A 13,038-nucleotide genomic window follows, 5' to 3' on the forward strand; every position below is an offset into this window, starting at 1 on the left:
AAAAAAAAAAAAAAAGTAGGGGCTGGGGATTTAGCTCAGTGGTAGAGCGCTTACCTAGGAAGCGCAAGGCCCTGGGTTCGGTCCCCAGCTCCGGAAAAAAAAAAAAAAAAAAAAAGTAATACTTTCAGCTGAGCAGTAGGGGTGCTCGACTTTAATCCCAGCACTCAGAAGGCAAAAAAAAGTAGGATCTCTGTGAGGCTACCCTGGTCTACAGAGCTAGCTGTAGGACAGCCAGGGCTACACCAAGAAACCCTGTCTCAGAAAACCAAGATGATGGTGATGGTGATGGTGATGGTGATGGTGATGGTGATGTTGATGGTGATCTTCTGTGGTTTCCAATTTTCCTTGACTTTCTGCTTTTTGGTTTCGTTTTGGTGGTACCAGGACTGAATGAAGCTTCATGCATTCGAGGAAATCATTTTACCAGGAGGTTACAGCTTCGACCTGCTCTTTACTTGGTTTTGTTTGTTTGTTTGCCTTTTTTGTTTTGTTTTTTTTGTTGGGTTTTTTTGTTTGTTTGTTTGTTTGTTTTGTTTTGTTTATTGAGGCTGGCTCTCACTAACTTGCCCGGGCTGGTCTTGAACTTGCCATCCTTCTGCCTCAGCTGCTGAAGTAGCTGGGATTACAGATCTGAAGCATCTGTCCAGACATGTTCTACTCTAATTCTCTTCTCGAGTAGAAAGACATATTTTTAAAGTGTTTCTCCTTTCAGTTTGACTCAGTTTTTCCTCACTACGCTCAGCTGAAACCACCGTCCCCAAGGGAGCAATGTGGTGACGGCTACTGCCATCCTGCCCTCTTCTTTTTCCTTCTGACCTCTTCAGAGCATCCACCATCCCCATCCTTGGCTCAACTCAGGGACTGCGGCCTCCTCCTCCTGGTCCCATAGCTTCCCTCCCTATTCAACATGTGGACCTCGTCTATCCCAGCATAGTTATGGGGGTCCTCTCCTTCCCGGGGTTCCTACTTGATGGCCCCCCTCTGCGCCTCCAACTTCATAGCACCTCAATGCCTCCTTCCTCCCCCACGTGTGGTAGCTTATTCTCCCTGTGCTCCATGTCAGGCCTGAGGGTCAAACTTGGGTCATCGGGTTTGCCTGCAAGCACCTTTACCCCACTGAGCCACCTCGTTGATCCACACAACCCCAGGAGTTAGCACCCTAGACATAATCCTTTAACTCCTCCAACGTAATATTTTCGATGGCTCTTGAAACATCCATAAAGGAAGCCCAACTTGTGACCTGGAAGCAAAGCCCCCTTCACACACTGGCCCCATCTTATACCCCTCCGGCACGGGATGGAGGGAGGGGGTTCCAGGAGAGGGCCAGGCTCTGCAACCCTGTGGTATCCATTCATGCTCTTCCCACACAGGCTCACCGTCTTCCCTCCCTCTTTGGTGCATGAACCCTTGCTCACCCATGAATCTCCAGCCCAACACACATTCTATCTACTTTCAGGAAGAGCCCTGACCACCAGCAGCCATTGCTACTGAAGTACCTGTTGTTGTGTATTGGATTCTTGCACACAGAAACAGGCATACAAATAGGAAAAGATCTAAGAACCAGATGCCTCCCCCAGAGCCAGACTTCTAGAATATTTTCCATCTGATGCTCCATTATGCCTAAGAGATTGACACATGACCCTGGGTATACTTGATCACATGACCATGGGTATATTTGATCACATGACTGCAGGTATATTTGATCACATGATCCTGGGTATATTTGATCACATAACCTTGGGTATGTTTGATCACATGACCGCAGGTATATTTGTTCATAAAACGGGGATACAAACATTTACTACTAATAATTTTTGAAGAAATTTATTTTTAAAGTTCATTGAACTTTTCCACATTAAAGATCAAAGAAATTTGTAAGTCATGAGATGGAAATGCTTATTTACTTTTTACCTAAGGAGTCAAGTCTTGGCTCAATGAGATGACTCAGTGGGTAAAGGCGCCTGCAGGCAAACCTGGTGACCTGAGTTTGATCCTGACATGGTACAAGGAAAGAACAAGCTACTGCAAGGTGTCCTCTGACTGGCACTTGTGTGTCATCATATGTGTATGTAAACACATGCACACTCAAAATTAAATTAATGTAAAAAAAGAATATTTTTAGAGAACTGCATTTTGGCTAGATATCTGCTACTTCGGGACATCCAGAGTCCTCCACAGTTTTAAGTTTATCCTATTTCACTTTATAATAATAAACACCACGTAAGATGGCCACTTCATTTAGTACACAGTTTACAAGGGCAGAAGTGTGTTCAGAGCCATTTCAGAAACCACTGGAAACTCGAGCACCACACCAGGAATTTGAAGCAAGTGATTGCTTCTTTTGTGCCCAAAACTGTCACTTGAAATGGCTATTTAATTCCCCGAAAACTTTACAACACTCTAGTCTTCTCTGAATTCTTCTTGGTGACTTAAAAAAAAAAAAAAAAGAGTCTGATTCTATTTTTAATACTGGAGCACGGACAGCTCTCAGGTCCTCCCCTCCCCCTTCAGTCTGATATCTACGAAAGCTCTACCAAAACCTGGCTTCCCTGTGTGGTCCAGTCCCATCCTGATGGAGGATCCCTCGTCCTAACCCATTCCCCAACCCCGGTACAAACCAAAAGCACGCCCCTCCCCCACCCAATCTAAGTGGTCCACTTTGGCTGCAACGCTCGTTCTCCCCAGAAAGCCTCACCAAATAAGTGTCAAATCTGTCTATGTTCTGTTGACACCAAGTGACCCCATCATGTAACTGAACAGGGGACATGAAGGTTAATCCAACCTCCACGGTTACGGTTTGACTGTGAAGTGTGGCGTGTCCCTGTGGGTTCACGTGTTTGCGAATGTGGTCCCTAACTGGTGATGCTATTTGCGAAGGTAGTGGAACTTTTAGGAGGTGTAGCCTCGATGGAGGAAGTGCCGGTCTGGGGGTTGCACCCACCCACCGCCATTTCCTCTGCTCTCTGCTTCCTGAGTGCTGATGCAGTGTGATCAGGCAGGTTCCGGTTCCAGCGGCCTGACTTCTCCGCCCGCGGCCACATCTCCCCTTTCCCCCTGTACATTGTTTTGTCGGGGTATTTTTATCACAACAGAAATCAAACTACCACAGTGTGGTGACTAGAAACCTCTAAGACCATAGGCCTGACTATACGGGCCTTATTATATCTAGATTACAGACAGAATGCAGAGGGATACCAAGGGCGACATTCTTTTTTTTTTTTCTTTTTCCTTTTTTTAGGAACTGGGGACCGAACCCAGGGCCTTGCGCTTGCTAGGCAAGCGCTCTACCACTGAGCTAAATCCCCAACCCCCAAGGGCGACATTCTTGAGCATAGAAACCTCCTATAGAGATGCCCTATTAGGAAGCCCCCCAGCCTGCAGTTCAGTTCATCACAGGTTACATGGAAGGATGTCTTGATCCAGTTCCCATAGCTATAACAAAACACCTGAGACTGGGGAACCTGCAAGGATAGAAGTATATTTGGGGCTGTGGTTCTGGAGGTCATGGAGACCCATGTGGCACTCACTCAGCATCTGCTGGGGGCTTTCATGCTATGTCAGCATAGGGCAGAGGACATGGAGACATAGGCAAACACGTGGTTGGTCTCTCTACCCCTTCTTAGGAATCTGTTAATGCCATCCTGGGGGCTCTGCCATCATGACTTCATGAACCCTAATTACCTCCAAAAAGCTCGAAGTATCAACAGAGGGGTCTGAGGATTGACCTTTCAACACATGAGCTTCAGGAAGACACCCCCCAATGCTACAGAAAATGGTCACGCCATTCCCCTGAGTATCTAGGAATATCTAGTTTTTGCCACCACAAATGGGTGTTCCCTTAAGTAAAGGCCGGGGTCCATCTTCCTCCCTGGAGAGCTCTGAGACACAGCAGCAGCCCAGGCGCCACCTGTTAGGCTCCCTGATCACCACTGTCCCTAACTCAAGTCTCTGCCCAGGTTGGGCTGGAAAGACGAACAGATCCTTATTAACATTCTAAGTCAGCATGCCAGGGTAACTGAAAAGCTAACATGAAAAGTTACAAATGGTAACATCCTTCAAATAGTACTTTAGCTGCCAATCAAATGGTAACATTTACAAGTGCCAGGCACAGAAAGCATCCCGTGTCTTGTCAGCCACGCCTAGAACCCCTAAAGGTCAGAGCCACAAAAAACAGCTTTTCTCAGAGACAGAGGTTATAATACCAAAATGTCAAGTACTTACGCATCTTTAACTGCTCCTGTCGGACCTAGGTGGGGGGAAGAAAAAAACATTTGTATTGGTATGATAGCACTTGTAAAACTAAACCCAATACCTAAATGGATTGAAAATTCCTAAATGGAGTGTGCACATGCGTGTGCCTGTGCGTGATCTGAGTCTATTTTCTCGAGTCTAGGCCCCCTTCCCTTCCCACCCACAGCCCAAACACAGCCCAAGGCTCTTCACAGATCTTCTGCGCCCTGTCCTCACCTCCGTCTGAAAGACTCTGAGCTTGGCGCCTGCCCCCCATTAGCTAAGACGTCATGTCGTTCTACACCACACGATTTCATTTCCCCTCTAGAATCAAACAAGGGAAAAAAGACTGTCCTTCTCAAAGGAGATGAAAATGGTCACCGCATTCCAGAGAAAGGAGAGGAGGTGCGCTTGCAAAGTGGGCGAGTAAATACCAAGAAGACATAGACTGTCATGTGGCTTGACAGTGCTAAAAGCAAGTTCGGTGTCCTCCATAAAGTAAGAGTGTGTGTGTGTGTGTGTGTGTGTGTGTGTGTGTGTGTGTGTGTTGATGGAAGGAGACAGACAGGCAGACAGACATTTTGGAATTTAAAATCCTTTACACCACCCTAAAATTGAATATACAAAACACCGTAAAATTAAATTATAAGATAATAAAAACAACCAGTGAGAGGATGTTTTGGTAGTGCAAATAATTAATAAACAATCAGTGCCTCAAAAATGAGCAATTTTTAGAGCTGAGAGGATCTAGAAGAAAGACCATTGATAAGTGGATATTAGACCAAAAGCTCGAATTACCTAAGACACAATCCATAGACCACAAGAAGCTCAAGAAGAAGGATGACCAAAATGTGGATGCTTCACTCCATTTTAAAAGGGGAAACAAGAATATCCATAGGAGGGGATATGGAGGGAAAGTTTAGAGCAGCAACTCAAGGAACGGTCATTCAGAGCCTGCCCCACATGTGTCCTATACACACACACACACACACACACACACACACACACACACACACACACACACACAGCCACTAAAACTAGAAAAGATTGATGGAGCTAAAAAGTTCATGCTGAAAGGGACCGGATATAGATCTTTCCTGAGATCCAGAGGTCAATGCTAGCACAAACCACTGAACCAAGAATGGGACCCCATGGGTGGGAATTAGAGGAAGGATTGAAAGAGCTGAAGGGGCTTGCGACCCCATAAGAACAACAATGCCAACCAACCAGAGCTTCCAGGGACTAAGCCACTACCCAAAGACTATACATGGACTGACCCAGGGATCCAACTGCATATGTAGCAGAGAATAGCCTTGTTGGGGCACCAGTGGAAGGGGAAGCCCTTGGTCCTGCCAAGGTTGGGCCCCCATGCAGGGGAATGTTTAGTTGGTAAGGGGGGATGGATGGGGGGGACATCCTTATGGGGGAGGGGGAGGGGATAGGGAGCTTATAGACAGGAAACCGGGAAAGGTAATAATATCTGAAATGTAAATAAAGAAATATATCCAATAAAAATTAAATAAAATTAAAAAATAAAAAGCCAGAAAGAAATCATACTCTCCTTAGTTTCATTCATGGGAAGCAGGAGAGAGAGTGGATTCTTGTTCCCTATGAGGTTGGGGAGGGGACATCCAGAGGTAAGAAACTTTGATTCTCAGAGTCTGACACAGCAAACGCATCTTGAGTCCACAGTTGCTGAAGAGCACGTGGGGCAATCGATCATAGACGGGGCATCCCGAAGCCTCGGGCTGCATCCCAGGCATGGGGCAGCAGGCTCTGCACAGAACCAGAAGGCAACACTCTGTCTCTCGTGGAGTCTCCTCTCCAGTGTCTGTCTGAGAGTCACCAAATCATTATGCTCTGGTGTCTAGTGAATGGGGCACCCTGGGCAGTCAGAGGTGGCTTGGAAGGCAGAGCACAGGGACCAAGTTCTTTTAAAACCTACAGCATGTTGTGTAATCGGCCCTCACTTCAATCAGCCATCAGGAAGTCTCAATCTGCTTCACGCTGATTGCACCAGGCTTAGGGTGCCATTAGAGCCTCTCCCTGCTGGGATCACTGCGGGTGAATATCCCAGCAGGCTCAGCAGGGCCGGGTGGTGCTACCTTCTCAACGTCCTTCCTCTCTAAGACAGCTATGCCTTATTAGAAAACAGTGTGTGTGTGTGTGTGTGTGTGTGTGTGTGTGTGTGTGTGTGTGTGTCTGTGTGTCTGTGTGTTTGCGTGTGTGTATGTATGTGTCTGGTGTGTGTGTGTTTGTGTGTGCATGTCTGTGTGTGTGTCTGTGTGTGTGTATGTGTGTGTCTGTGTGTGCATGTCTGTGTGTATGTGTGTGTATCTGTGTGTGTTTGTATGTGCATGTCTGTGTGTGCATGCTTGTGTGTGTATGTGTATGTGTCTGTGTGTGTGTGTCTGTGTGTGTTTGTGTGTGTCTGTGTGTGTTTGTGTATGTGTCTGTGTGTCTCTGTGTGTGTTTGTGTGTGTGTGTCTGTGTGTGTGTCTGTGTGTGTATCTGTGTGTGCATGTCTGTGTGTGTATCTGTGTGTGTTTGTGTGTGTCTGTGTGTCTGTGTGTGTGTGTCTGTGTCTGTGCGTGTCTGTGTGTGTCTGTGTTTGTGTGTGTTTGTTTGTGTCTGTGCGTGTCTGTGTGTCTGTGTGTCTGTGTCTGTGCGTGTCTGTGTGTGTGCGTTCGTGTGTGCGTGTCTGTGTGTGTCTGTGTGTGTCTGTGTGTGTTTGTGTGTGTTTGTTTGTGTCTGTGCGTGTGTCTGTGTCTGTGTGTCTGTGTGTGTGTGTCTGTGTGTGTGTGTGTGTGTGTGTGTGTGTGTGTGAGTGTTTAGTAACTGTGGCTGAGGTGAGGGGAAGGACCCAGTCACGTTTCACTGGTGCAGACAGGGCTGTAGAGCAGTTGAATCTCATTTTCAGAAGAGAAAGGAGTTGCCATTGAGAAAGCAGATAACACAGTCAGCTAACAACTAGGGTACAGAGACTGTGACACCTACATGCCTGCTTCTTTTCAGAATTTTTTTTCCTTAGGATAACTGTGTAATGTTTGGAAATCTGTGGCGCAAGTATCAGGTACATAGGTACATAAATGTGAAATTTAAAACCGCTTTATCCTGAAAAGGGGTCAGATCATAAAACAATAAGTGTGTGTGTGTGTGTGTGTGTGTGTGTGTGTGTGTCTGCCCTCCCTGTAGCATTTTAACCACATTTTGTTAATTGCAATAAACAGGATCAAAACTTCTAATCTAATTTATATCAAAATATGCTTTGACTAGACCTGCTCAGAGAGTGGCAAAAAAATAAAAATAAAAAGCAAAAATCCCATTTGCTTTAAACTATATAAATTTGGTTTGTAATTTATTCAACAAATATCTAGAGAGGTGTGTTGACTTCTCCATGGGTTCAAACAACAACAACGACAACAAAACCCTTCATTTTCTGACAGACTAGCTCTTCGATGTTTAAGCAGCATTTATGAGTTAATGTCACGGGCACAAGAGATGGAGGAAGAGGCCGGAGGGACGGCTCAGTGGTTAGATCCCTGGCTGCTCTTGTAGAAGCTCCAGTTCCCAGTCCGCATCCACATGATGGTTCACAAACACCCATAACTCCAGTTCCTGGAGAGCCCATACCTTCTTGTGATCTTAGAGGGACACACACACACACACACACACACACACACACACACACACCCAAACACATAAAATAAAAAATAATCCCTAAAATTCTTTTTTAAAGAAATGGAGAGAAGTTGTAAGTGCTTAAGTTACAGAAGAATTCCATTTCTTTCTGAAGGTAACTACCTTTAAGACTTAAATATGATGTGAGCCGTTCCCATGAGTTCACCAAAATTGTTTTTATCTTCCACTTCAGACTCAGGAACAATGTCATTGCTGCATCCGTGAGTTCTTGAAATCAAAAGTCAGCCACATAAAAATACACTGCAAACTCAATCAAACCGTGTGTGGGTGCTCGTGCACATGTGCATGCACATGTGTATAAATGTGCTATTGGGATGCCATTTTGCTTGGTCTTTTCCTTTGGTTCTTAAAACCCTTGGGATTTCTTATGTGGCAGCAAGCATAGCTCTTACTAGATTTAGGGCCCGATCGGACCATCTATATCATCTCCTTGCCATATAATCCTTCACTTGGGTATCTATATATCTGAGAAGGGGAATGTTCACACATCTGGGGATGGGGACAGGGGCCCAGCTTTTTTAAGGAAGACCATTCAATAGGACAACATCTTACTCCTGTCCTTCCTCACCTTAAAACAAACTTCCAGGGCCAGTAAGGTGGCTCAGGGGGTAAAGATGTCTACAGCCAAGCCTGATGACCTGAGCTGAATACCTAAGACAGAACTGACTCCCACAATCTGCATTCTGACGTCCACAAGCATGCCAAGGCATGCTAAGGCATACACCCACACACACACACACACACACACACACACACACACACACACACACACACACACAGAGGGGTTGGAGTAATTAAATGTTTTTCTAATTCTATTGGTACACAGCTTTGTGTTAGGTCACCTGCCTAGCATGAAGAATGAGGGCGGGTTCAATTACCACCACCACTAAGTTAATTAGTTAATTAATTACTTCACTTTAAAAAAAAGAAACCCATAGTATCTTAGTTAGGGTTTGATGCTGTGAACAGAAGCCATGTCCAAGGCAACTCTTACATGGAACAACACCTAATCGGGGCTGGCTTACGAGGTCAGAGGTTCAGTCCATTATCATCAAGGCAGGAGCATGGCAGTGTCCAGGCAGGCCTGGTGCTAGAGGAGCTGAGAGTCCTATATCTTCACCTAACTGTAGCCAGGAGAAACTGACTCTTTCGCACTGAATGGAGCATCAAAGCCCACCCCTACACTGACACACTTCCTCCAACAAGGCCACACCTCCTGTGGGCCAAGTACTCGAACCACCACACATGGGAAAATTCATATTTGGGGAGAGTACATTCTCAGCCACGTGTCTCACATTCCAACTCAAACAAAACCACCAAGCTCGGAAGACACCACCTCAGCCCGGAAGCTTCCGTGGTAGCTCAAAGGAAGCGCACATATCTTGGTCCCAATAGGCAGATGCTCCTCCACACAGAGTGAGCATGAAGAATGAGTCAGGCTGTCCAGAATGTTCTTAGAATTGTTCAAATTCACACACTGGTTAATATGAGAGGTTACACACACATGCCAAAAGAATACTTATTTTTCCCTCCCACTCTACTACGAACACTGGGCAACAAAACAACACGTTCGTGTCAGGCAAGAGTGCTACCACTGAACAGCACCGCAGTCGAGATGTCTACCCTCTGAGCCACGCCCAGCCCAAGAGGTCTACCTCTGAGCCACCCTCAACCCAAGAGGTCTACCCTCTGAGCCACGCCCAGTCCCTTATCCCTTCTAAAAGAATAGCATGCATTTTCACATTAGAAAAAAAAAGGCACCAGTCTTCAAGTAGAAGCAATCAGAAAGCGAAATGGCTTTGGTGCTTATGGGAAACAATAAAGACATGCAGAATGTCTCACTCTATTTTCCAAAAGAAAAATCCTGCTGAGAATCGTGTAAACATGCAGAGGAAAACAAGCAATTCTCCTTCATTTTAACACTTCGCACTGGTTCCCCTGACCAGTAATGGTACTAAACCTAGATCATAGTCTCAATTTGGTCAAAAGAGAGAAAACAACAGCCCATTAGTTCAAAATGATGGTTCTGTTTTGTTTTTTTTTTTAAACAATACAGACTCATAAGCTGTATTTCTTCCCATAACGCAGAGAAAAATTTCAGGTCAATGTGTCCCAGAAATGCACAATTATGTGGATGAGTTTAATGCTCTCAGAAAAACTCCTGGACTCTAGGTTCTTCTTTAATGTTTTAACTTTAGAGGTAAAGAAAGAAAGAAAGAAAGAAAGAAAGAAAGAAAGAAAGAAAGAAAGAAAGAAAGAAAGAAGGAAGGAAGGAAAGAAAGAAAGAGAGGCAGACGAAGTGGGGTTGGAGGCCTGGGGGAGGGGGGTTTCCGTGGGTGAGAACACTTGCTACAGACCTGAATCCAACCCCAGCACCACAGGAAAGCTGGCATGATCTGATCACATAGGACCGAAACCCCAGCATGGGAGAGGGGAGGGTGGAGACAGGTGGCAGCTTGCTGGATAGCCAATCTAACTCAGACAACAAATCAAGCAAGGGGCCACTAGAATAAGGTAGAAAATGATGGAGTGGGATATTTGGTGTCTTTCTCTGCCTCCAGGAACACACACACACACACACACCACATAAACACACACACACCACATACACACACACACACCACATACACACACACACACCACATACATACATACACACCACATACACACACACCACATACATACATACACACACCACATACACACACAACATACACACCTATATACACACCACACACACCCATACACACATACATACATACACACATACATACATATCACACATGACAATCCCACAGTCACACACATATACACAAACACATACACACACACCACATACACATATACACATACCACACACACCCATACACACAGATCTCACACACACCCCTACACACCAATATTTACCACACACCACACACACACTCCACATACCATACACACCACATACACACACACCACATACATATATACACACACCACAACCACACACATACACACAAACACATACACACCACACACCCATAGACAACATCACACACATACCCTACACACAAATATATACCATACACATATACACATGCATACACACACACCACATACCACACACAACACATACACACACACACACACACACACACACACACCAAAGGCAGCCAGATATGGTAAAGCAATACCATTCTGCTGCTGTCACATAACTTCATCCATGGCCATCCGTGGAAAGTCCCTCACGGTGGAATAGACTGACTGTGCAGGACCACCCTCAGGAGCCTCTCATGTGGTCACAGTGTCAGCTCCGAGGACAGAGAATGAATAACGGGATGAGGAAGGAAAGAATATCATGCTCTTGCCTATCTGAGACAACTGAGGTAGCCAGTCCCTCTCCATTCCCAACATTTCCGGTGTGTATATGTCCAAAAACATGCAGAACCCCATCCCTCCGAGCTGATTCTCACAGAGGGCGGCACCCTCCTTGCTGCTACCCAGTCCAAACAGCTTACTCACATGCCCATCTCCCTCCTCCCCTCATACCCCTCCTCTCACCTCCCTCTGCACCCCTCCTCAGCCAGTCTTCCAGGCCTAACTGCTGGACCTCCGCATCCTTGGCCAGGCGCTCTCGGCACTTCAAAGGCTCCGTCCCAACATCTTGGAATCTTGACCCTTCTGTAAGTGCACATTTTCTGTCCACCCCCCGCCCCCACGATGTCACAGTAAATGCCTTTCCCTGTGGGACACTCACTGTGCAAGTGCTCTCAGCACTCTTTCAACAGGGTAGAAACATTAATTCCCTTACTCTTCCAAAGATCTGGTTATTCCCGGGTTAGAGGCAAGGAAACTGGGTCACAGACAGGTTAAGCAGGTTGACCAAGGTCACAACAGACAGGCGGGAAAAGCAGGGCTCCTTTGGGCTCCAAACCCCATGTTCTCGGAGCTGAGGTGCCTCTCCATCCCCTCACCATCCCCAGCCCCTCCTATTTCATTCCCATCCCTGAATACAAGGGAGCCCGCTGAGCCAGGCTTCTCCCTATCCCCTACCGATGCGTGTCCCAAGGCCACACTCATGCATGCACACATGCACACACTCACACGTACTCATGCACACACACACACTCATGCATGCATGCATGCGTGTGCACACACGATTGATGGATTGATTGATTGGTTGGTTGGTTGATTGATGGACTGATTGATTGGTTGGTTGGTTGACTGATGGATTGATTGAAATATAATTGTTAATGTTTGGAAACTGATCTAGAGGCCAAGGATACTGCAAATGAATAAAATGTATGGGGCTGTCAGGAGGATATCCCATGGGGAAGGGAAACAAGATAAAAAAAAAATGACAAAACTGGGAAGGTATGGTGGCCCAAGCCTTTAATTCCAACGCTTGTGAGGCAGAGGCACACAGATCTCTATGAGTTTACGACCAACCTAGTCTACAAACCCAGTCTAGAACAGCCAGGGTTCTGTTAACACGAGAAACCTTGTGTCAAAAAACAAGCAGACTGGGGCTGGGGATTTAGCTCAGTGGTAGAGTGCTTACCTAGGAAGTGCAAGGCCCTGGGTTCGGTCCCCAGCTCCGAAAAAAAGAACCAAAAAAAAAAAAAAAAAGAGAGAGAGACAAACAAACAAAAAAAAAAAAACAAGCAGACAGAAAAGAAGGAAAGAAAAGAAAAGACAGGGACTCTCTAGCAAAATGTGCTTCAGAGAGAAAGCAGAGCTCGGCTGCTTAGAAGAACAAAAGGAAGGCTGGACGACCTTTCTAGCACGGGGCGAGGGGGTGGGTTGAGGGGGCAGGAGGAGGGAGGAGGGAACAAGGTAAGCTGGACATGACCACACTGATGGCAGCATGGGTCTCTTTCCATTCCCCAGCAGGCCTGGGTTAAGCCTGCTTAGTTAGGTAGGAATGAGAAGCACCCAGCCTTGCTTCAACAGCATGGAGCCATCTGCAGACACCAGTGAAGGCGGGACCTCTGTGGCGACAGTAAAGGGAACACAATTGCTGAGCTAACTGAGGACAAGCCGATGACTAATCTGGATAATTGGACCCTGAAGCATTGCACGAACTCCCCAGGTACACTCATAAATAAGGCAAGGGCTAAGCCC

General features: G+C 46.1%; 1 protein-coding gene across 4 annotated transcripts in view; it reads right to left on the bottom strand.

The window, feature by feature from the left end:
* The window catches only part of C7h12orf75 (similar to human chromosome 12 open reading frame 75), a 42,960-nt gene that overhangs the window by 22,997 nt on the left and 6,925 nt on the right, over positions 1-13,038 (bottom strand). For all 4 annotated transcript variants that reach the window (NM_001271382.1, XM_063262853.1, XM_063262854.1 and 1 more), the window contains exon 2: positions 4,222-4,246. In NM_001271382.1, coding sequence (NP_001258311.1) covers positions 4,222-4,246 — 25 coding nt within the window. The remainder of the gene's footprint in view (positions 1-4,221; positions 4,247-13,038) is intronic.

Source organism: Rattus norvegicus, chromosome 7, assembly GCF_036323735.1.
Source record: "Rattus norvegicus strain BN/NHsdMcwi chromosome 7, GRCr8, whole genome shotgun sequence".
NCBI lineage: Eukaryota > Metazoa > Chordata > Mammalia > Rodentia > Muridae > Rattus > Rattus norvegicus.